Raw genomic sequence first — 26,795 nt, 5'->3', positions numbered from 1 at the left:
GTGCTGGTATGACTGCTTTTACTACTGTGCTTAGCACGGCCGTATGAATGAACTGAAACTGTAGTTTAAGTTTTGGTTCAGCTTAAGAAACACCAATTTAGTTTTGATTTAATCTGAGACTGGATTGGAAAAAATCAAAATTCAATAGCTTTCATTTTCAGACAGTAAAGTTACATTGTATTATTTTTCTTTCAAAAAAAGAAAAAAAAATCAATCATGCTTGAAAGTCAAAAATTTCAATTAATACTTCAAGTTTCAAAGGCAATCTAAAATAGAAATTGTAATTGTTACGATTAGACACACATTACCCAATATTATTTGTTGAATGACAACTTGACTTATTTCTGGTGTTGGATCATGAAAGCTGTCAGTTATAAAAGAAAAAGTTTTTTTTTTGTTCTAATTGATCGTACCTTTATGTGTATTTCTGTTAAGCGGATGTGTAGATAGCATATACACTAAGTGTCAAAAAAAAAAAAAAAAAAGTCGCGGTCGAATTTTAAATGTTCAAATTTAGGAAGAAGGTGATTCAATGAGTATTACAGATATTTGCATAAATCTTTGCTCAATGCAAGCTTAAAATGTGGGCGTTGCACTAGAAGACTGTTTAGTTCGAAGTAAGCATGGCTGGAATCGGTAGTTGTGTTTGAGGAAGTGATGTAACAGAGTTCAAAAAGGGGCAAATTGTTGGCCTGTACCAAAGTGGGAAAAAATGCAAAGACATAGTTGAAATTAGTGGTATAGGATTGCGAACTGTTCAACACATTATTAAAAGGTGGAAAGATGGTGGAGAAGCTACCTGTTCGCGACATCTTTGTGGTCGTAAATCCATTCTTGACGAGCGTGACCGGCGTTCTCTGAAGCGATTAGTGAAGAAAAATTGCAAGAAATCGACCATTCAACCCACAGCACTCGTCAACGAGGGAAGTAAAACAATTTCCAAGCTCACAATACATCGAGAACTTCAAAAATCGGGACTAAGAATCTGTGTTGCAATAAGGAAGCCTCTTGTGAGTGGCATTGATCGAAGAAAGAGACTTCAGTTTGCAAAAGATCATAAAAATTGGACTGTTAATGATTGGGGAAAGGTCATGTGGTCCGATGAGTCAAGATTTATGCTCTATCAAAATGATGCACACGTCAAGGTTTGAAGAGAGCCACACGAAGCAATGGACCCTATATGTCTGGTTCCCTCTGTGCACTCTTTCAGAGCAGTGTAATGATCTGGGGTTGTTTCTGTTCATTTGGACTAGACTCGGCTGCATTGTGCACCAACCAAATGAAGTCTGCACAGTACCTTAACATCTTGGATGATCATGTTGTGCCTATGGACTTTTATTTACCTGATGGTAGTGGTGTATTCCAAGACGATAACTCCAGAGTATACTGGGCTACAATTGTTAAATCTTGGTTCGATGAGCATGATGCATCATTTCAACACATGATTTGGCCACCAAGTCCAGACCTCAATCCAATCGAGAATCTGTGGGACGTACTCGAAAAGGATTACGATCACACACCTCACTTCCTTCATCTATTGAACATTTAGGCGAGCTCTTGATGGAATTGTGGGCGAAAATAAAAACCGATACTCTACAAAAACTCACTGAAGCAATGCCACGGCGTATGAAAGCTGTAATACACGCAAAAGGTGGTCCAACCAAATATTAAGGCATGCGACTTTTTTTGGATATGTAGTGTATTTCTTAATGCTTAATCCTTTATATGTTCCAAGAAACACAGAGTATTAAGAAACCCGAATTTTATTCATAAAAAAATCAAATTTTCCAATTTTTCTCCAAAAAAACTGGTAAAAAAACGTTTTTTTTTCCACCATTTCAAAATTTCCGGAAATTTTACATCTCTAAGTGTCACCCGGAAGGAGGGAAAGACTGTCCCCTCTCAAGAAATTTTTTTTGACTTAACAAAAAAGTTTCTTTTTTTCTCTCAGAACTCTTTCTCTAACTCTTCTCTGTACTTTCAAAATTTGAAAGCACAGGATTTGATCAACATCTTTTTGTTAAACATTAAAAGGGATCAAAATAATCTTTTTCAATTATTTTAAAAGGATTTTTGAGTAATCTCACTTTAGAAATCGCAGCTATTGGATAATTTGTTTTCAAATTTAGTTTCAGATGTTGTATGCATCTTAGGTTTACAATAAAATGCAACGCGAAAATTTCATAAAAAGGAATCAACATTTCAATCTCTGTTAGGGGTTTTTCCCGCTTCCCATGAGAGGGTCCGGTTTGAAAAAACAAAATTTAAAAAAATAATAAATAAAATAGCCGGAGTGTCGGATGCTTGCTTTAAAATCCTGGAGTCGGCCATTTTTCTTCCGACTCTGCAGCCCTGCTTCTTGGCTTTACAAATTAGTCATTTTTGTAATGCATAGTAACTAACTGAGTGCTTTAACAATTCTAATGTGCTTTGGTAATCTTTTGAATGCACATTGGATATGTTGGTATGTCCTAACCCTCTGTTCAATTATAAATTTTATTACGTGTATGAAAAAGATAGTGATTTAAATGTTGCAATGCAGATATACTATGAAGTTATACTTCCTTCTGTTGCCAAAAATCTAGTCCCTTCATATATAATGTTGACTCAAATTCTGGTTGTTTCTCTAACATAACAATGCTCTTTCAATTTGCTTAGCATCTTCATGTCAATAAAAATCCATGAAAGGCAGACTTAGCATCAAAATAAAAATCTGAGAACAAGCTGGTTAGTCTGTGTTATTCTACTTTCAGAATTTTGCTTTCATGCAAAGCTTTTAAATTTGTTGAAATGAATTAGCATTCTACTTTCAAACTGTGTTCAATTATGCTGTTAAAACTTAAGTTCAAGAGTTTTTTTTTTAATTTATTTTTTATTTTTTTAAAGCAACCTGTGTTTTGTTTTACAAATTAATTAGCAATATTAACGATGGTAGCTGCATCAAAACAGTTTTAGTTATCCAATATGCTATTGCAAAATTATCCTATGTATTTACATTGTAAGTTATGCTGAATTCAATTAAATTTAAGTGTTTCATGTTAGTTTTTAATTTTTTTAAAATTATGCATTCATTATGTTTGCTTATACTTTTTAAAATGTCTGCTCACCTTTTAAGAATGTTTTTAATGATAACTTTTTTCGCCAATTTCCGATATATCATCCCCTCAGAGCAAAAATAAGATATCTTAATGTTATTTCTGGGATTAGATATCTTACTGTTGCTCTGAGGCAATGATATATTTGTACTTTTATGATAATTGAGAAGTGCATGTATGTTTTAGTGTCCTTCCTTTCGCGGAGAAGAGCAGTTTGCTGAGCCTTTTGCAGAAGAAGCAAAATTTTTCACAGAATGTCGATTGCTTCAGCGTGATGTAGAAGTAATTCTAGAAAGTGTGTCAAATCAGAACTTTCTGGGAACAATAATCCATCCAGTAAGTATTCTGTGCTGTTAAGTTGGCAGAAAATTTTCTTCATAACTTAGTCTACTGATATGCAGTAAAATTACTTGTAGAATTTGAAATTTGTTGTTTGGCAAAAGGGCCTCCTTGTTCAACATTGTCATTCTAATCTTAATTATTCAGCTTAGCTATAAAAATGCTCTTTTCTATGAGCTTCATAGCTTTTTATATGAAGTCTTTTACCCAAGCATTGTTCAAAACCTCCTCTCTAGCTATTCCATTGAACTTATATATTTTAATCTTAAACTCTTTTATAAGCTATTCATGTGGCTTAACTGTTTGCAGCTTTTGTGCATCTTTAAGCTTCGGATTTAGTATTTTTGTTACTTTGTATATGTTTAATATACATATATATCAGGGTTCATACTGTTCAGGGAGAAAAAATTCAAACACTTTTCAAGTACTTTTTAAGGCAAAAAAAATTTGTACTAAGGCAATATCAAAATTTTGTACTAAAAATATTGTATGAAGATTTCTTTTAATGCAATCACATATAAATAATAAGCAATAATACAAAAATGTAAAGGAAAACAAAATTGTCTTTTTTACAACAAGAGACTTCTCATAAAAGATCTTTACTGTGTCAAAAGTTTTTCTGCAAATGTCTGAAAAGCTCGGTCATAAAGAGGAGCAGGTCCCATGAGATTTAATTTTGTAATCTTCACATTCAAAGAAGTATAATTTATAGAATCTGCAAGCTAATATTAAAAAAAAAAACCTTTCATGAATGCTTTTAACTTTTATGGGAAGAAAATAAAATATATTACGGTAGCACAAATAAATTAGAAGGAAGACTAAAAATTAATTTATAAATGGAGCCAGTACTCATCAGCAGCTTAAATTCCATCTATGGTTGAAAAACCAAAAATATTTTTAAATAAACTAAGAGAGGAATGTATAAGTTGCCAATATGTACAGAGTATTACAGCACTGCGCTACACGCACCACCTACTACAGTGCAAATAAATAAACAATAGCTTATACCTAAAATTAAGGTGGGTGTTTCCTCTTTTACCATTAGATGCCAGATGGCTACAATAGTGGTACTCCACTGGACCCAGTACCAGCACATGCAAAAAACAAACAGGATCTTACCTAAATTTCCAAGTAGACGAATCAAATCCAGGCTCACATAAAAATTGTCCATTTTAGTTGTCAAAAAATAACATAAATGCCAAAGAAAGGAAAAAAATCAATTAATCCATTCCAAAAACAAATCCCAGTCATTGGCCAGTCATTCGAAAAAATGGGCCAAGTATTTCATCCATAAGTACCACCCATGTGCATGGTTTCTCTCGGTTATATCACAGTCTTGAGCATTAAGACGGTTACAGTGAAGCATAGTGTTGATTAAAGGTGGTATTAAAAAAAATATTTGTGATTAGATTAATTGGAAAATTATTATCAATAAGCTTATTTCTAAGCAAAGAAATTTATTGGTTGAATGCAGGGATTGTGTTACAGATTCTTTTAACTCTAAGTGCTTTTGGTGCGATTATACCTGTTAAAACCTTTTTTTACCAAGGCATGAAATACCTTTGTGCTTAAAAAGTAATAAATGGAAAAAAAATGTTTTAATGGACAAATTAAAAGGAAGACTGTGTAAATAATATTTTTGCGTTATGAAGAACCCTTTTTCATTGCAAAAAAAAGAGAGCTTATTAATGAAAATACATCTGGCAAATGCCGCTTTTGTCGGATGCCTTTTCATCCATAAAATTGCTTCTTTTGCTTTGAAAAAAGGTTCTTTGTCACCCCAAAACATGTGTATTCTGTATCCCTGCTAATTTGTGCATTAAAACTTTATTTGTTCTTTTACTTATACTTATTTGTTTAATGTCTGCGCTTTAAGGCTTCTTTTCAATATATCTTCTTCATCTTTCATCTGATAGGAAATTGGTAAACCTTCATATCCATAATTCAAAGTTTAAATTTGACTTTGTAGATTTTTATAATGTAGCGATGAAAATATACAGATCTATATATTTTTTAGAATGGTAACATTACAGAGCTCCTTCTTAGTGAAGGATTTGGAAAGTGTGTTGACTGGAGTTTACAATGTGCTACTTCTGGTGTTGAAAAGCTCAGAGCTGCAGAAAAGTATGTTTTTTTTTTTCATGTGAAGGCATAATGTTTTAAGCTCATTTCCGTGTCTGTCGTTATGAAGAAAATAAGTAGTTTTTTTTGTTATCCCATGAAAAAGATGAGATTTGTCGCAGTTTGATTTAGTCTTTTTTTATTCCCCCTCCCAAGATGGCTTTTTACAAAAGTTTTGATTGGAAAGAAATCTTTATCACATAAAGGGATTATTCATAGAAAAGGAACTGTCATAGAAATTCTTAGTTTGTGCTAAAATTCATTTATTTTATCGTTTTCATATTATTGTCATTGTCGTTTTATAAAAGCTGGATAATACAGTGAATTTGGTTTTTGGCTTAATATGTAACCAGCAAAAACTCTTGATGTTATCTATCTGTTGCTGTAAATTTCCTTAAATGAATATCATAGCTATTTTGAAACATTGTAATTGTTATTTGTTTCTCGTAATTATGTAAATATTACTTATGTACGTAGTTTAAAACTTATTTTACTTCACTCCTTATTTTTTTTTTATTTATAAGTTTTTTTTTTCTATCTTTTAACTCAGATTTCTGTATAAGTCTTCAGTTAGTACTCAGGTACTATATGAAGAATAGGTTTGAAATTAGTAGATATTGTAGACACAATATCTACTAATTTCATTCAAATTTATCCTTTCTTGAAAGCAATGTGCAATTAATAATTAAATTACATATTAAAAAGAAGGATTATGTAGTTTGGCACTTTTGGCTTAACTCCTCTCCTCTTTTAAATATTTTTTAAAAAAATCTTTTCCTATTTTAAATTTGGATGTTATTTAAAGGACAGAAGGTAAAGTTTCAATGAAAGTCATGTATTGTAAAAAATCAAAAATGAGGAATTGAAAGAATTAAATTGTAATGTAATAATACAACAAAACAAGATGCTCACAGTTTTATGTGATGTGATGTTTGATATATCAAAAGCAGGAAAGAAATTCACTTTGTACTAAGCTAATATTACCTCAAAATTTCTATACAGTCGATTCCGGTTAATAGGACCACATCGAGACGGGACCATTTTGGTCCTAATAACTGGCTGGTCCGCATAAGCAAACAAGACCTGTGTAACTTGACCGAACAGGCTATATACAAAACATATAAATGGCCTTAGGATTATTGTGAGCCCCATATTTATGGTAAGCATTTGTAAATTGCTGTTTATGGAATTTTTCCATTAAAAAGTAAATTAAAGTGAAGCAAGTAATCTTTTTACATGCATCCCAGACCTATACGATTTTAGTTATTCCTTCCAGTCAGTATTGATTAGATTCAACAACCAGAAGTAACTAAAAATGCAATAGTGAAAAAATAAGTGCTAAAATTACTAATTGGTCATTTAAAATTTCCAATGAAATGTAAATTATGTATTTTACAGCAAAATTCAAGAAATTTGAAATTTTTACTGAAATTATGATTTTTTGCTGGAACAGAGCCGCCATGAAATTGGAATTTTGTTAACCTTTTTTATTTTCGAAGATATTGCTGAGTTTAATTGTAAGTTACGGAGAACCATTATTGATTTTCATTACCCTAATTAGCACGTTTACCCACTTTAAACTTGCTTTAAGTGGGCAATGTTTACTTTTTTTCCAATTTGTTCTCATGTTCCTTGGTTTGATTAAACAAATTTTGGTCCCAATAAGCAAATATTAGGCTTGTGTAATGGGATTTGTTTTGGTTCTTTAACATTTGGTCCGAATGAGCGGCTTGTCCAATTAAGCGTATTCCACTGTATTTATTTTAATTTATATGTAAATTATGACACGTGCACCCAAATGAATAAATAAATGAAATTATATTGATGAGTGATGAAAAATCAGCATGAAAATTGAAAAACATAATTACTTTTTGACCTAAGTAACTGAAAATTCGCACATCCTGGTCAAATTTTTCAAACTGATTTTTTCTTATGTGAGGAAATGCAAAGGGGTGTAAGTGGGCATTTTGAAGTTTTGAGTGAAACAAGTCTAAAGTTGCAGTCCTAGGTAGGCTTTCATTGAAAAGTTTTTCTAAGTCATGCTGTATAGCAACACTTAGCAGTACTATCTCTTGCCCATATATATATATATATAGGAAAGGTTTTCTTGCCGTATCTACAAATTATCTCCAAATTTTTATTTTTGGCACTTATATTCCTTTGTTTCTCGCTGCCTCATTTGCATATTTTACTTCTGAAGTATTTTTTTTTTTCTGTTGCTGAGTTTGTAATAAACATGTCTGTAGTAGCCATGGAGGCCCCGGTATATCATGTCTAGTTAGACACTGTTAACATGAGCAGAATTTCTCTGCAATATTTTTCTGAATTTGATATAGATACCAAATCTCATATCATTGTACTCATAAATAATGAAAAGACTTCAACACTGCTTACACTTTTTGAGTAAGAGCCCTATATCTATGGCATAGTATAAAGGCACGAGGCTTTTCTGCCTAAGGATATCACAGCAGGTAAATTAGGTCAGCTATTATTTAAGCTGAATCGCACTGGCTTTGGCAGGAAACAGGTAGCAAAGTTGCATCAAAAACTGAGTCATTCCATGTCAAGTGACCTCGTTGTCTCCACCTGATCATTTCCATATTGAACAAAATTTTAAAGAAGTGCAGACATGCCTTTGAAACTCACCTGTACAAATTTTCAGCTTCTAAGACCCGAATCCTAAAGTTCTATGATCGATCTAAAAAAAAGCGTTTCAAAATGGCGTTAGCTTTGAGAAATGAATTGCCATGTTTGACACAGTTTCCCGATTGGAGGCCATTTTGGAGCCCACTTTTTTTCTTTTTAAGGTATCCTAGGTCATGGGCGCCCATGCGCAAAATTGTAAGGGGGGGGGGGCTCAGATATTTTAACCATGGTTTAGCAGGATATTTTCTCCACGGAAACCGATGTTTTAGTTTCTACTTTAATTTAAATGATTTGTAATTCAAACTATAACATGATTAAATTCTTCTATTTTTTATGGTAAGTTGTAGTACACTTTAATTTTTTTTTTATTAATCTGTTTTATTAAATCATTTGAGAAAATCATAAATTGCTGCAGCACTTAATTTTTCGGTTGAAAATATTGAAATATATTTTATCCTAGGTATGCAAAAGAGAGACGTGTGCGCCTTTGGAAAGATTATACTCCAAGTGGACCAGTTATTGATGCCAAAGAGAAAGAATTTAGTGGAAAAGTTGTAGAAGTAGTCAATGGTGATGCTTTAGTCATAAAGCTTTCTGATGGTTCAACAAAAAAAGTATTTTTGGCTAGCATCAGGCCACCAAGGTATGTGTCTTTACCAAGTATTTTCTTTAAATCTTACAGGATATTGATGTTCTTCATAATAAAATGGTGCATTATCTGATCTCGATCATTGAGACTCTGATGCTCGAAAGGTTAAACCTTACTACCAAACGGCAGGATCTTGAGGGTAACAGATCTGTCTGAAATTATGGATTTAGGTCAGTAAGCCAGGGGGGTTTTTGGGGACAAACCCCCCCCCCCCCCGAAACGTTAGTCTCAAAAAAAAAAAGAGAAAAAGAAGAGAGAAGAGAAAGAAAAAAAAGAAGAAAAGGAAAAAATTCCAAGCGATTATATATATATATATATATATATATATATAAAAGAAGTAACCCCCCCCCCCCCGAAAGTCGGGTCTAGCTACGCCACTGCAGTAAGCACTAGATATGAAGCCAGGTAAAGCGGTTTGACTGCATAGGCCCTAGTTCAGCTGCTACAGGAGTCCAAAGTTGCTAGTTCAGTCCAGAAATGCAATGGTATTTCATTTGAAATAAACCTTTTCTATCCTTTTCATGCGATTTCATAGCAGAGCGAGCCAATTGAATTCAGTGACAACCCCACCCGCTTGCTACATTGTACTGACAAGAGACCAGGGTTGTCCTATTTTGTCCACCCTGGAAAAAGCCGCCAGAAAAACCGTCCCGGACAAAATATCATTTTCTCCATTCATCCACTTTTTCAGTAAATTGAAAGTTTTAAGTTAAAATTCGAAGTTTGAGAATAATAAATAAATATATAGATTATTAATATTCAAGTAATATCTTAAATTAGTATACATAAATATATAAAGAATTGTGATTGTAAATTATTTTAAAGTAAAAATGAAAAAAGTAAGATCAGTTGAAGTTTATGCAAGTGTGTATATAAAATCAATATGTTGTAATTGCATGTAATAGCATTTATGAAAACAAACTCACCAGTAGTAAATTTTCAGACGTTTATCTGTGATATGGAGGTTTATTGCCCATAATAAATGCATTTATAAAATTAAAGTAGAAATAAAAAATTTAAAAAGTTTGAGGTCTCAGAACATCAAAAAACATATGAATAAAAAAAAAAGAACTATTTGATATTAATAAAGGAAATGTTATCATGAAATGAAATCTGTTCTTGTAATACAAATGTGATGATCAGTAGTGTTCACTCTAGGGAAAAAAAAGGGCAGGGTCCTGGCAATTGAAAGGAGCACTTTTTTAAAAAAGGGCACAATTTCAATGCGGTGTCGCTCCCCCACCCAAGACCATTGGTGCACCACTCAAAAAGTGCTGAGCGCAAAAAAAAAAAAAAAAAAATTAAGAGGGGGCAATAACACTTAAAAAACTTGCAAAAATTCAAACAGTCTAGTCTACACCATGACCCCCCCCCCCCTTGATTGCCGTCACCACTGACTTTAGTATTAAATATGAGTTCATCCAGAAAATACACTTGACTTCAGAATAGAGTTAACTCACACCCCCCACACACAAATGCCAACTAAGCTAAGCACATTTTCCACTCTCCATAGGAACATTTAGCTAATGCTGAAACTTGGCTTCGGGTGTTTTTCAACACTTTTCAGGCCATAATTTTAACTACCTGTAAGAGTTTTAAAAAATTCTAGGCATTTCAAAACCTTTTGAATTTCAATTTAAGAACAGTATTTAATTATTGATCTCCCCTTCCTACCAAAGAAACTGCCTAGTTATGTGCATTCTGCCATTAAGTATTTTAGTGGACATCAAAATCGTGATGAGTGTAAATTCTCCTTTTTTAAAGTATATTATTGCACTTCAAATACTAGAAAAATTAACTTAAAATAATGTGTGCAGTGCTTCAAAAATGCAGTGGTAGCAAGTTGCAACACTAAAAAGACTTTATTTGAGCTCAATTTCCTAATCTTGGAGTTGTTCAAATTCATAACACAAATGTGTTGGCAGATGTATGCGTTCCTAAATGCAATGCATAAGCAGCTTGGGCCAAGCTAAGATTTTTATCTCAGACAATTTTTGTGAAAATTTAATATATCGGTATTTTAACTTTGTGATTTTTTTTATAAAAAAACCAATTGTATAATATTTATAAAAGAAAAAGAAACAGTGCAAGATCATTTTAGTTAGAAAAAAGCACAAGTATGTCAAAAGTATGCTTTTTATTATGTCATTAAGTGTTTTAAATAATCTGTTATATGAATCACACATATACAAAGATAATAAAAATACTTAGCAAAAAGGAAAGAATTTAATGAACACCCTGTCAATGTGATATGTTTCTATTTCAAATGGTTTTTAGGGAGGGGGCTGGGGATGAGGGTTAAAAATCCAAGATATTAAAAAAATACCCTTGCATTTTAGCCCTGTAAGCTTTGTACTATGTTGTTCTTAGGAAACAATCAGAAAGTTAACTATCCAGAAACAGATGTGAAAAGATTGCTACACAATCGCTAGCAATGCGCTAAAATTAGCTAAGCCTAATTTCCACGTGCAAACGAAAAACGGACACAAAGGGCAGAAATGTTAGGAAAATGTCCTATTCCCTCTCTCATTGTTGATTCTCAGAAGATCAAGGATGGGAAGGAAGGAAACAAAGATCTCTCCCTTCCCAGAGGACCCTACTCCTTCCCACAACCTTTCAAAAATCCACCTTCAGTAGAAAGAAGATCATGCCTTTGTTTCCTACTGATAAGCCTGTTTGAATTCTGAGAATCTCATCCCCTCTTTGCCTAGGTATTTGCTTCCCCTTTTGTTTATGGGGCCGTTTTCAGGGTGAAATTCTGGGAACAAGGATAAGACATGGGCGTTTTTGCTGACGATCGCTGGACAAATAAAATTGCCCCGATACGTCGTCAGGTCGAAACGATGGTTGAGGCATCTTTTTAAAAACACAGGGTGCAATTTCTTATTTTTGAAAATGGAGAAGGACAGGGTGCATTCTGCTGATATGGAAAAGGGTAGGGCGCTGCGCCCTTCAAAAAAGTCCTAGCGAGAACACTAATGATCAGCATCAGACTCTGAGCCTAATTAGGCTGTTCCTAATCAATTTATTAGTTCCCAGTGGAGATTAATGGCCCTTTTAAAGCTATCCCCCCCCTGCTCATTCTATCCTCTTCCAGTAGGTACACTATTCTGAGTATCAACAATCCTACTAAAGTAGTATTTTTTCTTAATTTGCATGATATTAACATATCCATAAAAACATGAAGAATACATACATATTTTACTAGAGGTGACATCAATAAAAATTCTAAAAATATAACAGTAAAATGTTTTAGTTTATAAATCTTCGTTTTGTTTGCATGTCTCCAAGCATTTAATTTGACCTTTCCATTGAGTTCAATTTCTACTATTGTAATATATAATAGTGTAATTATGCCCAATAGTTTATTTACATTGTTAAATTTTATTACTTATGAGTAAATTATGGTCTAAAGTTAGTTGCACCAATGTGTAATTAATTTTTTTTTTTTTGGATTTATTAAACTTTTATTTAAATATCAAATGGCAGAGAACTTAACAAATTGATAAAAGACAAAAACAACTAAAACAAATAATTATTAAATTCTAAAGTTAACAATCATTCTATTTTAATTAAATGATCAATTGATAATAGATAATGTATTAGAATTTTTACTAATGATATTACTCCATATTTACTCCCAATTTTACTAATGATATTACTCATGCTAAAATTCAAAATATAGTACATCAAATTCTAGCTACATTGTCATTGCTTATGAAGTTTGATCAAAAATTAGTTTTAACTGTATATTAAGCATTAATTTAACTTTTATTCTGCAGTTTCATGTTTCAACTAATTATTTTATGCCTATATGAAGTAAAGAACTTTCATATAATTGTACTTAAAAGGATAGTAAAAAATCTACTAGGAAAAAATCTAGTAGAGTTTTTTTGGAAGGTTGGCAGGTATGATAGTTCATTAGAGTCTAGTAACAACAACATGTTAGTCTAGCTTCAGTAGCACTCCCCTACAGGAGGTTTTTGGGTCAACTCCTTGGGTTTAACACATATTTTCAATCCCAATAATTGAAGCAAATCCTGAGCATATACAAAAAATAGGTAAAAAAAGTTAAAAGTTAGTTAAATACTGATGACATCAACTAGTTTTCTCTTACTTCATTCATTGCTGCAAATTTGATAGGTGTTTGTTTTCCCCCTCTCAAAGTCAAGTTTCTAGAGACAATATGCTTGCTACCAAGAGATGTAGTTTCCAAATAGCTTGCTGTTACGGTGATTGTTTTTTCAGTAATATTAACAAAACTCATATAATTCATTAGATATAAGCTGTATTCATAAGCAGTGAAATATTTCTGTTTGATAACCTAAATAACAACTTTAAATGTAAACTTGGAAGATTGATTTTTGTATTATAAACTTATTTTAAATTCTGTATTTTTGTTTTTAGGTTACCCGATACAAACCCTGATGCTACGAAAGCTCGAATTCGTCCTCTTTATGAAATACCATACATGTTTGAAGCCAGAGAATTTCTGAGAAAAAAATTAATAGGAAAGAAAGTGAATGTAGTTGTTGATTACAAACAGCCACCAAACAATAACTTTGCTGAGAAAACATGTTGCACTGTAACTATCGGAGGAGTGTAAGTATTAGTACTACTATAGAGATAACTTTTAGTCATTTAAATTGAACCAAGTCATTTTATCCATTGAACAATAAAAATTCTAATGATTTTAAACTCAAATAAACTTTGAGTTATTAAGATTTCAACTGTAATAATATTTTAGTCTTTTTGAAACATAATCACATTTTGCTATGCATGTCATTTAAATTCTAAAGGATTCTGACTTAATATATATTTATATTCACTGTTTTCCTTTCAGTATTCCTAATTTTTATGTTGTTTAAACTTTCTCAAATGTTCCCGCTGTTTTGGTTTATGTCGAATACGTTCTTTTGCCGCGCTGTAGCAATAGTGCTGTTACTAGTATTACATTGCAGTACAGTACAACCATACACATTCAAACATTATTTATCAGAACACTAAAAAGTTAAAAATTTTGTAAAGAACATAAAAAGGTAAAAATCTGATATAAGGCACTCACACCTCCATTGCCTAAGTTAAAAGTGAGGATCTCCAAATCCACAGGTTTGCTCATTTGCATGGCATTTTGTGCCGCCACAGTTAGTATATGTGTATTCATTTACTAATAACATGACGTGACTGGTTTTGCCACATCCTTAAAACTAACTAGAAAATGCTGTCTTGTCTTTATATTAAATTAACTTTCTCTTGTAGTATGATTATTTTATGCACAGTAAACTCCCGATTATCCGCGGAATAGGGTGGCAAGGTAACAGCGGATAAGCGAAAACAGTGGATAATCCAAATACTAGATAAAAAACGATACTTAGGGTGTACAGTACCTAAAAATGTTATTAACACTGACATATACATTTAAATTATTACTAGAAACATTGCTACATTGCATCTACTAACATAGAATATAAAAAAAATATGCAAAATCTAAAAGCAAACAATAACACAATCATGGAAGTTTTTTAAAAAAAATGTGAAAACACTCACGGATAATCTGAACCGCAGATAATCCGATCGCCGATAATCAGGAGTTTTCTGTATATAAAAAAATACATTACTTTATCTCAGAGAATTTGAAAATAGAACTTATAATACATAATATATGTGATTCTACAAGTTTCTATGCAATTTAATTGAGTGTTAAATTTTGAATAATAGAAAGAGCATTTAATTAATCTTCAAATTAGATTTTCTTGAAATTACTAACACATGAAGCTCAATTTGCAATTGCTTAGGGCACATATGTAACTCAATAAAATGTACTCTTTTTCCTTGCTCCTGTTTTTCCTTGTTACTATAAAACACCATCAATATTTATGAAACTTTCTTAAGAAAAATCTTGAATGAATGTGATGATCACAGCTTTCACTCAAATTAAACCTTTAACATTATGCTTCTTAATTTTCATTTTATTTTATTTTAGAAATGTTGCTGAAGCTTTAGTTAGTAAAGGCTTAGCAACAGTAGTCAGGTATCGTGCTGATGACGATCAGAGGTCTGCCCATTATGATGAGCTTCTTGCCGCAGAAACTAAAGCTATGAAGTCTTCAAAAGGAGTTCACAGCAAAAAGGATGCCCCCGTACATCGTGTTGTCGATCTATCTGGGGTAAAAACTGATGCATATTTCTGTTATATTTACTTGCTTAAAATTGGTAATTTAAAGAAAGATGATTAAGCAGCACAAAAAGTTTTATTGTGGCCCCGGCTCATACCAAAAAAAAGTGAGATTTTTCCATCCTGACCAAAAATTCAAGTGGGATTTTTAAAGTTGAAGTGGCAGCTTTTTTTTTTTTTTTTTTTGCCATACCATGTAGAGCAAGTTTTATTCAAAACTTCAAAAGATAATACTCCATTTATATGCTAGAGTGCATCTTATTATTTTGGTGTCATTGATTTTTTATGGAAAAAAAATTAAAATTTCTTTCAGTGTGTGTTACATTGGCAAGATTCTTTTTTTTATCACTTGTTTATTAAATATTTTGCCATGGAAGCACTCCCAACAGTTTTGAAAAATTCATCATCTCCAAAAACGAAGTCCAAAAGTGCTGATTGTTTTGGTGTAGCTTCATCGCTGAAGGTGAGAAATTTCTATGCCTACTAAGGGGGAACACCAGAGCTAGCCCGTAAACAAGATTTTTTTTTTAAATATGATGAATTAAGAAATCTTTTAGAAAGAATAAATACCCCTGTGAGTCTTCTGACTTGCTGCAAATGTTCATGCTTTTGAACTTTGCACCTCTCTAACCCCTCAGAAGAGTAATGGCTAATTTAATGCTCCCTTCACCTCCAAATAAAAATAATGGTTATGAAACTTGAAAACTGAAAAAAAATTTGGGGGGAGCCCTTTCCGAAAAAGTGGGACATGACGAGAAAAACAGTGGTCATTTTTGGATTCAGGGGGCTGTTTTACATAAGAATCAGCAAGAATTGTCTCAGAAGCATTTAGAAAGTTTTTTTTTTGTCACTCAGTGAAAATTTGATTTTATGTATAAAGTCATTTTGTATGTGTCGTGCTCTCATGCCTCTAAAATATGAATCATTTATGTTTTTAAATGCGCACAAATGTAAACTAGATTTATGCACATGTCTCCTTGTGATATGCTGATTGGATCAGTAATTATATCATTTATATCATAAAAGAGTCTTCTGTTCTGATAGCTTTTTTTTTGTTTTTTAATTTCAATTCTTACCACTCCTTTCCTCTTGTAAGCTTTGACCATGAAGACTATTTTACGTTCTTAGAAGAGAAAGTAAATTGAATAAGAAAATCAGAAAGATACCACTTCTTTGCTCAATTGCCACTGGTTCTGCAACATTCATTTGTTACAGTTTGAAGATAAATGTAATTTTTCATGAGTACATTGAATAATTTGGTAGATAGCACGATTTTTGAGGGACGAAGGCAATTAAAAAATTTTGTTGTTAGAATGTTCTCACCCGTTCTATTGAATTGATATTACAGTGAAGTGCTGTTTATATGTTTTTGAACGGACTGTATGAAAAAAGCGCACAAATGAAAAAAAAAACGTATAATCGGTATAGGTTAATAAGTATTAGGCTATGCAGTGACCAATTTAAAAAACACAATACAGTAAAACCTGGCTACAACAATGCTGTTGGGACCAAAAGAAATATCGTAATATATAAGTTATCCACATAGACAGTTTGGTTATTCATGCTGACATTTTGCTGGGGCCAAAAAAAAAAAATTGTTATAGACAGGTTATCGTTACAGACAGTATCCTTATACACAGGTTTCACTGTAATCGATAAAAAGGTATAAAAGAGAAAGGTATAAACGGTGTTTCACTGTATTATAGTGACTAGAAAGAGTAGTGTGCCGATCGACGGGGAAAAAGTGAGGTCAGATCTGAGGAAAATCCAGATGGCGCTGCGCTCGAGGAGTACGTTATGCTCCTCAATCAGACTCGTTTTAAATCGGTGATTGTATGTTGATTTCGCAGTTTAAAAGCCCCGTTTTTCGGATTGAACTTATTTCAGCTCAAAAGACAAATTCGGTAATAAGTGCTATTTGTTACATGGATGTTCATTTATTTTTTGAAGCATATAAAATTACCTTATGCTAATTTATCTTCAGTGAAAATAGTTGACTATAAGGGGCCATTCATTAAATACGTAAGGATCCCGAGGGGGAGGGGGGTTGGAAAAGCCTCTACGTACCCTTACTTGGGGGGGGGGGGGGGTCAAACTCATTCTTACGTAATATTTTCCAAGTCGGTATTTCACATTAGAAATTGCGCGGTCAAGTGATTTGGCAGAGATTATGTTCCATTTCCGTCTGGAAGGTAAGATATGTGTTAGGATAAGATGTTTTTTTATTTGTTTTACAAAGAATTTATAGTGTAAAATATAATAAGAGTCACATTGTGTATGGCATGTTTTATTTGTAATTAATAATGCATCAGAAAAAAAAAAAAATTTTGAATGTTGACGTTTTGAATTTAAATTATGTTTTTCGCAATCACGAGTGTGTGTATGTAGGCGTGTGTGTTTGTGTGTAGAGGGTATGTGTATGTGTGTGTAGGCATATGCGTTTGTGTCTGTGTGCAGGCATGAATGTGTGGGTAGTTGTGTGCATGTATGTGTAGGTGTCTGTATGTATGTATGTGTGTGTGTATGTGTAAGTGTGTGTATGTGTTTGTGTATGTATGTAGGTGTATGTGTGTGTATGTATGTGTAGGTGTCTGTATGTATGTGTGTGTGTATGTGTAAGTGTGTCTGTATGTGTAAGTGTGTCTGTATGTGTAAGTGTGTCTGTATGTGTAAGTGTATGTGTTTGTGTATGTATGTAGGTGTATGTGTGTGTATATATTTGTATGTGTGTGCATGTGTGTGTGTGTGTAGTTGTATATGTATGCGCGTGTAAGTGTAGGATATTGACGGCAAACTGGAGACGGTTTTCGCTATAGGAGCAGCATCATGAGGAGCCGGTTGACGGTGATGCTGCAGAGGGTGCTGACGGGAAAATAAAATGATAGCACATCAAAACAGTCAAACGAAGGCAGTAAGCAATCGCGATTGCTCACAAAAAAATGTCGAAAAAACATTCAGTTTAGATTCTAACTTTTCAGTAACTATTTCTTTACGCAAAAGGTTTAATTTAATAATGTGAATTTAATAACGATTCCAGTGATGTAATGATTCCAAGATTTGTTATTTTATCATTTTGAAAAACGAAATGGAATCTTACGTAAGAATAGGGGGGGGGGGGGAGGTGAATGCAGACAAGGAAATCGTCTGTGATAAATTGGTACCTTCAATCCCTCGCCAAGTGTTTAAATTTGCCACTTCTCTTAAAATTTCGGGAGATTTAAATACCTTTTATCTCGATAACGAGGGAATGATAACAATAATAATTACTAATTTTGTACAGGATTTTAAAAAGCTGAAATTCAAGAAAAAAAACTTTTTTTTAAAATATAACTTACATGCTCGTAGATTCCGTTTGTTCGAAAGTCTTATGGTCGGTCGCTAAAAGTTACCAGGCGTAGCGTTGCTGGAGATTTCCAACCTATTCTCCAGGCCTATAAACTGTAAAGGTGGTGCTACAATATACCGTGCCCAAGTCGGGCTCTTTCTCATTTAGGAGCCACATTGACTCAGGAGTCGCTCCTTTCTGCTTTAAACTCATGCTGGCTACATGAATGGGGCTTGAGTCTCCCAAGTGGCATTAAAAGCAACAACAAACTGCGCCCTAAGCCATCTCGATTGATAATACATTTGCCTTAAAATATAAGTATCAAATTTTCAGAGTCAGTTGTGTAAAATTTTGTTTTGAAAACATCCTTGTCTTTGTGTCTACTTCAATAATGATCTTTTTGTCGTTAATATTATTTTCCACATAATTTTCATCATATGCAAAAACTGCAATATTTGGAGATTTTTTAAATTTCATACAAACCCAATATTCGTTTAGGCAAATTAATATGAACGATTTCATTTATAATAGATTTATACGTGGTTATTTCAGTTTCATCTGCGGACAGATCAAGTTTTATTTTTTTCAAGCAGGGAACATTTTTTTTAACTACATAATTCCTGATGGACCTTTTCTTTGGTAATTTTTTAGTAAAGTATGTTGGCAGAATTGGAAAAATTGTCGGAATTGCCTCATCTTTCAAAAAAGGTTTTCCCCGAGGAATCAAAACTTCCTCACCATTTATAATATGCTTAAAATGCGTTTCAATAAAATGTTTTTTCGAAATGCAGAGCACAAATTGAGCAATATTTATCAAAAACTTTATCTAACCTGGGAATTAACGAATTCCACTCTAGTTTTTCTTCATCTGCTGGAGATTTAAAAAGCGTAACTTTTTCCTTGAATGTTTTGTATTCACTTTTGCACCCAGGTACGAAACAAGATGAAGCTTTATTTCTTCTAATGTTCAACTTTGATGCCTCCATTAAAAGCCTTAAACGCTGTTTCATGAAATATTCACGAAATAAAGGTAAAAAAGAGAAACGCGGAACTAAATTGTAACAAAATCCCGCGTCTACTAATGTCAACACCGCGAAATTGAACGTGCATCTCGACCCCTCTTAGAAATGCTTATAACTTCAACTGTAATTAATTTACGTGCTCTAAACTTTGCCAGTAAGACAGCAAATATCGTCTTGTGCAGATTTTTACAGTTTTTAAATTGGTACCTTACCAAACTATTTTTGATGGATCTGACTGATTTTCCAAACACTATAATAATTCCTTAGTATAGAATAAGCAAATTGAAATTGGAATGTTTTAGAACTTTATTATTGAAGCTTAAAAACGCTCTCTTAGGACCCTCTCTCCAGGGCCCGACTAACTCAAAGGGAGACCTTAGGCCTACAATAATTTGGAGACCCCCTGAAGACTCTATGGCGGAATACAGTGGTTGATATACAGGTTTAATAGCCGATCGGAATGCATTTTTGAGATCATTTGCGTCTATCACAGAACTATGTAAATCATTTATCATTTGCATTATGAATTCCCTTTGCTTCCCTTCATAATTGTGATATAGTAAATTTGCTACTTTCAAAATGAATAAAATTTCTCTTTTAAGGAAGCTTATTTCCACTTGACAAGTCGAAAATGAGACCCAGGCATAGTCGGTCTGTCCAATAATCAGGCCCTGCTTCTTTCTGTACAAAATTTGATGATGTTCTGTGGTAAACTGAACTTTTATAAGTAACAAGCATGTACAATGTACATACACATACAGCTCTATTTATGTAGACTTCTATTTCTTATTAATTTCTATTCAGTATTTTTAATTATAATTTTTATAAATAACAGGACAGTGTTAAAAAATGAACAATACAAACTTTTAATCATGTTTAATTATAAATTTATTAAATTTATCTCAATTGCATTACATAATTTATATTTAATTATTTTATGAAAATGTTAGATCATTGCAAAAAAAATCCTTTTATTAAAAGTACTATACGCTGTTTCATTTCCTGGTTCATTCATTTCTAGGACCTCCAAAAATCCAAACAGTTCTTGCCTTTCCTCCAAAGAGCTGGCAGAATGGAAGCTGTGGTGGAGTTTGTTGCATCTGGGTCTAGGTTGCGTGTGTTTGTGCCAAGAGAAAACTGCCTTATCACCTTTCTCCTCGGAGGTAAAGTTAATGCAAATGCTATAGACTAAGTTTACTAACACAAAAACTAATTTCTTTCAGTTTTGCTACTTAATCCAATTGTGTAATTGTTATCTTATTTGTCTAAAGTATTTTATAATATTTTTCTTTAGGTATAAATTGTGTTAGAGCTTCCCGTGAAACGAGAACTGGTGTTGTGAATGGGGATCCATTTGGTGATGAGGCCTTAGCTTTCACAAAAGAGCTTTGCATGCAAAAAGAGGTTGTTACTTTTTTTTCTTTTAACTATATATATTGTTTAAATCTTTCATAATTAATCCAAGTTTATGGTGATATCAGTATATGTTGTATTAACCTTATTGAAAAATAGTCAAATCCCTTTACAACAAAGTCAAAAGGACCGCAGATTTTGTTTATTGTAACATGGATTTTCTTTGTACTGGAGAGTCTCTCCCTCCAAGAGTTTTGTTTTCCCCAATGCAAGTCAACCTTGGCAAGTTCTGTTTTATGTTACTAAAATACATGTTTACATAAGGGGTTTCTTGTATTCATTTTTACACCAGTTAAGTGCTTTAGTAAAGGATATAAATTTCTTTGTTTTGGTCCATTATGTTGTTAGTTATATTTTTAAAACTCTCATTTCTTATAGTGTAATAAATACATTTTATCAGACATCAGTCTGTTTTCAAAAATTTTTGATACTGATCTCCTTTTTTTGTAGGTTCAAATTGAAGTAGAGTCCATGGACAAAGCTGGTAACTTCATTGGTTGGCTATGGATAGACAATATGCATTTATCAGAAGCATTGGTGCGTGAAGGTTTTGCAGAAATTCACTCTACAGCAGCAAGAAGCCCACACTATAGAGCATTACAAGTTGCCGAAGAAGAAGCCAAAAAGAAAAAATTAAGGGTGTGCATATGCATTTGATTTATCTCACTTTATCCGCTCTTTTTCTTATCAACTTATCCTTGTCTCACTCTCAATCCCAATTCCTGAAAAAAATATATAGTACAGTAAATTTCAGAATTCCAAAATCTGAAGGACTCGAAATCTGAAACTTTTTCACTTCAATATAAAAAGAAATGAAAATTTTTTTTTCAAAAAAAAAAAAACCCAAAATTCCCCCCCCCCCTCAGTTTTAAAGGTTCAAAATTGTTAAAGTTCGACAATTACTCGTTCAAGACACAGTCCTTTCAGTTCAGCTTTTTTTTCAAATGTGTTTTTGATGCCACGTGTTACGCATAAACATGCGTTTCGCTTTAATTGTTCATCAATCTTTAACTTTCACTTTTGGTTAACGAAAATTCTTTTTTCCTTTTCATAAGTATGCAATACAAAGCCTACTGAAAGAACAAAGCAAAGTTATTTTAGAAAAAATATGATTCATTTTTTGTATTGATTGGCACACTGCATCCCCAAAGCAGAATACTACTAAATTTGCAACATATGTCGCAGAACAGATGCCTGAGCTGCAGAACAATTCTGTTCAAATGTGAGAAGAAAACTCAGATAAATTTTTTGCAGATTTCTCTGAAATTCCTGCAGAAACTGCAGTTTTTCTGCAAATATCTTCGAACTCGAGACGGAATTCTGCACAAATTCTGCAGATTTCTTTAAATTAGAAGAAAATCTAAAATTCTGGGAAATTACGATAATTCGGCGGAAATCTCGCGAAAAATATTGAACTTGAAAAGTTATCTGCAGGAACTTTAGTTTTACTTTAAGCTTAAAGAAATATGCAGAGTTAGTGCAAAATTCTATATTGAGTAAGAAATTTGTAGAAAATCGGCAGTTTCTTCTGATTTTCAGCAGAAATTTCATGTTCTAAATCTCAAGATTCTGATTTTTCCACGTTTTTGCTTCACCTTTTTATTTATTTTTCCCCATAGATCGTCACCACAGTAATTTCCTCCTTAAACGTATGTTTTGGAAACATGCCAACATTGAAACACGTCCAGCGCCAAAACTTGCGTGTCTTGTTTCAGGTTTCAATCCTTTTGCATCCTGAAAATATTTGAATTGTTTATAAAATTTTGAAGTGTTTTATTATAAGCTACCCTGACTCGACTCAGTTTATTTATTATTTTAGTAATTTACTTTGTTTTAATTGCTCCTTCATGCCATGTAAAATCCCCCCCCCCCCTCCAAAAAAAAAAGAAAAACGTGGTTAGACGCCTAGGTTCGGATTTTTATAAAATTTTGTATCTTTGCGTTTTCAATGCATTTGAGAAAGCACATAAAATATTTTTGGAGAATCTGAATCGGTTTAGGTTCCACAGAAATGCATGGCAACAGTGAAGGTTTAAAAATTGAAGAAAAAAAATCCTCCAGTTCAAAATGATTTTGTTTTAGGGCTCTCGATTTGTGGAAAAGGATGCTGTAAGTACTTGCAGAACAGTTTTGGTCAACTGATTTTACGTTGCAGAACATTGTCAATTATTCTGCTTTCGGGCACTGCATAATAATAAAAAGCAACATCTGTGGACTGTACGCTGCTGCAAATTAACTCCAACTTTTGTTTCAGCTTAATGAAGTATACTTTCATTCAGATTGATCAAATATAAAAGAAATTTAGCACGAACATTAGTGAAACCAAGAAACACGTGACAAATACCGTGCAACAGGAAAGTATCGCTATCTTTGATTCAGAATCCAAAATCCAGAAAATTCCCAAATCTAGAAAGGTCGTGGTCTAGAGCATTCCGGATTTGGGGTCCCATACTGTAGATAATTGGACTGTTTCTTTTTTTAAACAACCTTTTTTCTTTTTTTAGGGAAAATGTGGGGCACTTGTAGCATATTGTAGCGTAAGTATATAGACAACGCGCAAAAATTGTCTTGGGGTAAAAAAAGCTGGAAAACTAGTTGAAATTCAGCGTTTTCTGAAGAAAAGTATAAATGACGATGAAACCCAAGAATGGTGAAGTTTCAGATTTTTTAGTTTTCATGATTACCAACAGTTAAGGCAAAGTGACTTCTTGAGTGATAAAATCCATTGTTAGTTTTTAATTACTACATTTTTTTTTTCATTTTACTTTATTGTAGTTCATTTTGTTATGCAAAACTACTGCAGAACCTCAAGTAGTTTAAATCTCTATTTACTGAATTCCAGCTTATCAAGACATTTCTTTGAATTTTATGTTGCCTGTATTTCTATTTCTGTGTATAGAGTAAGAAATGTTAAACTTTTTCGTAAGATATTGGAAATACTGTGCATCCTATTCTGTTTTCTGTCCCACCGTTTGTAAAACCTGTTAAGTTCTAATAAATATACCTTGTTTATTCGAGATTTGTGACATGTTGGGTTGCAGAAAGTAATTCACATGAAAACCTTTTAGCTAGATTAGTTTTCTGTACAATCTACAAATATTGAGAAAATCAGATGTGACAGGACTTAGTCAAGATAATTTGCTTATTTATTGACCATTTAAAGAAAAAAGTTCAAAGATTTTAAATAAATATATTTAAGTATTTTTTAAATGTCGTTAAGAGTTAACAAATACTATTAAAGTTCAAAATTCATTTTATTCATTTTATTATTTAAATTCATTCCCATTATTTAGCCCAGTTTTGGGTTTTTAAAAATTTTCTGAGAAGTTTTTTAAAAAATTAATTTAAATACTTTCTCAATTTCAACTTCTTTTTCATTTGTTCTTCACCACAGACAATGGACAAAAAAAAAATGAATTTTGAACTTTAATAGTATTTCTTAACCCTTAACGACATTTAAAAAATACTTCAAATATTTTAGATAAATATATTTAACTTTTTTTCTTTAACTGGTCAATAAATAATCAAATTATCTTGACTAAGTCCTGTCACATCTGATTTTCTCAATATTTGTAGATTGTACAGATTAAACTACTCTAGCTAAAATGCTTTCATGTGAATTATTTTCTGAAACCCAACACGTCACAAATCTCGAATAAACAAGGTATTTATTTTAGAAATTAACAGGTTTTACAAACGGTCGGACAGAAAACAGTAGGATGTACAGTATTTCCATTATCTTACGAAAAAGTTTAATATTTCTTACTCTGTGCACAGAAATAGAAATACAGGCAACATAAAATTCAAAGAAATGTCTTGATTAAGCTGGAATTCAGTAAATAGAGATTTAAACTACTTGAGGTTCTGCAGTAGTTTTGCATAACAAAATGAACTACAATGAAGTAAAATGAAAAAAAATGTAGTAATTAAAAACTAACAATAGATTTTATCACTCAAGAAGTCACTTTGCCTTATCTGTTGGTAATCATGGAAACTAAAAAATCTGAAACTTCACCATTCTTGGGTTTCATCGTCATTTATACTTTTCTTCAGAAAACGCCACATTCATTTAAAAAACCCAAAAAACTCTGGGTCCATGAGCTTTTTTAAAAAAACCTGGGTTTTTGCCAACCCAGCTTTAATTATGCCTGTTTGAAAATATTTAAAACGCAATGATCAAAATATTTTATTTTAAATCTTGAAATGCAGTGAATTCAAAAAATTTACATAATCATTAATGTGTTACAGGTGTGTTAATGCTACCATTTTGTATGATTCTACCATATAATGTATGAATTTTGATTAGATTGTAAAATTTTTTGGAGATTTGTATGCTAATATTGCTCATGGAGGACTCATATTCTGCTTCTATTTACTTAAAAGGTTAAAGTAAACTCACTAGTGTTTCATTAAAAATGACCCTTTTTTTTCTTGGGGGAAGGGGAGAGGAAAAGAATAAAATGTATTTATTTGATTATTTATTGTTCTGATAGGTTTAATAACAAAATAAAAGTATTAGAGTGTGTTTTAATTCCCCGTATTGTGATAATTTTCATTAAATTGCAAGGTTTTTCAAAAGATTTTTTTAACGTTCAGTTTATCAGGTTGACAGCTCTTTTTTTATGCACAGCATTCTTTAGATTTACTTCACATGCCAGTACAACATTGTTTTTTTTTTAATTTCAAGTATCATATAGCTCTTTTTTTTTACGAAAAATTACTAGAAACTTTGCTGTTCTGCTTTGAATGTTAATGATTTTGTAACATTGCATATAACGTATGAACTTTTGAAAAATGAAATGGTTTCTTTTCCCTTCACAGCTATGGGAAAAAGATGAGCCAGTTGAATTTGTAACTAAAACAGAAGAATTATCTGATCGTGTCATCAATTACAAACAAGTCATGGTTACAGAAGTACGGTTTGATTTAACTTTCTATGCACAGCATGTAGATGAAGGTATGGAAACTTTTCCACCTTTTTAAAAGTTACCCCTTGGATTCTACACAAAATTAAAATGATATTTTACGCTCGTTTGGTATTTTGTAAATGTAATTGAGAGGAATGTTGTGTGCTTTCTAAATAGTTCGTAGCAACAAGTTTAGTTCAAGTAAGGCTTGACATCCACTTACCCCTTGACCATTAGGGTGGTTCAAAAAAAAAAAAATCTATTTTTCAACTGGAGTCCAGGACACCCCCTATTTTTTTAGACTTACTAATAGTATTATGCTTCAAAAGTTTTAGACTTACTAATATTATTATGCTGTAAAAGTTTTGGCTTCTTACTCAAGTTTTAAGAGGGTTCTCAATGACCTCTCGATTTAACATTGACTGTAGCATAGAAAATGTCACAAATTTAGAAACATTTAATTTCCCCAGCTGTTTTTTTTTTTTTGTAAACGATTATTTTATTGCAATGTATTTGTATATGCATAATACTCGTGCATATTATAATATGTAGTATTGTTTTTTCAGTTTAATGTATTATTTTAAGCCCCCTCCCCATACTTATGAAGTGTGGGGTAAGAGGGGGGAGCATCCTCTTTCAGTTGAAATAGGAAGCTAAAATTCTTCCAGCATATTACTAACTAGCAGTTCTCGCATGTCTTTGCCCATAGTAGAAAATTAAATGGTCATTTGGTTTGTCTGTATATTTACAAAGATTGGATGATAAACTTCTCACCAATTTGCTATGTTAATTTGCTCGCCCATGTTACAGTTCCGCGTGATGATAACTTGCTAATTTACTCTTCCACGTTATGATAATTCGCTCGTTAAAATGTTCTTAAAATTGGGATAGAAAAAGAACAAAATCGAATTTTCGAAAAATCGCTTCAAGGTGCTCACCCCTATGCTACACACTAATTTTGTGCCGAATTTCATGAAAAATGGGCAAACGGTCTAGGCGTTATGCATGTTACAGACAGATCCAGAGATCCAGACTTTCAGCTTTATTATAGTAAAGATAACAAGTCTAAAAATATTGAGGGGTGTCCTGTTATCTAGGAGAAA

The 26,795-nt window shown here is 32.4% G+C and overlaps 1 protein-coding gene across 1 annotated transcript in view; it reads left to right on the top strand.

Annotated features, from left to right (window-relative positions):
* The window catches only part of LOC129228076 (staphylococcal nuclease domain-containing protein 1-like), a 65,809-nt gene that overhangs the window by 23,044 nt on the left and 15,970 nt on the right, over window positions 1–26,795 (top strand). Inside the window, exons 6-14 of the mRNA XM_054862712.1 lie at window positions 3,282–3,431; window positions 5,452–5,558; window positions 8,662–8,844; window positions 13,258–13,452; window positions 14,834–15,017; window positions 20,394–20,535; window positions 20,667–20,776; window positions 21,236–21,424; window positions 25,607–25,742. Of these exons, the coding sequence (XP_054718687.1) occupies window positions 3,282–3,431; window positions 5,452–5,558; window positions 8,662–8,844; window positions 13,258–13,452; window positions 14,834–15,017; window positions 20,394–20,535; window positions 20,667–20,776; window positions 21,236–21,424; window positions 25,607–25,742 (1,396 nt within the window). The remainder of the gene's footprint in view (window positions 1–3,281; window positions 3,432–5,451; window positions 5,559–8,661; window positions 8,845–13,257; window positions 13,453–14,833; window positions 15,018–20,393; window positions 20,536–20,666; window positions 20,777–21,235; window positions 21,425–25,606; window positions 25,743–26,795) is intronic.

This window comes from Uloborus diversus, chromosome 8 (assembly GCF_026930045.1).
Source record: "Uloborus diversus isolate 005 chromosome 8, Udiv.v.3.1, whole genome shotgun sequence".
NCBI lineage: Eukaryota > Metazoa > Arthropoda > Arachnida > Araneae > Uloboridae > Uloborus > Uloborus diversus.
Note: the sequence above shows the minus strand (reverse complement) of the source record. Positions and strands in the feature narration are given on the sequence as shown.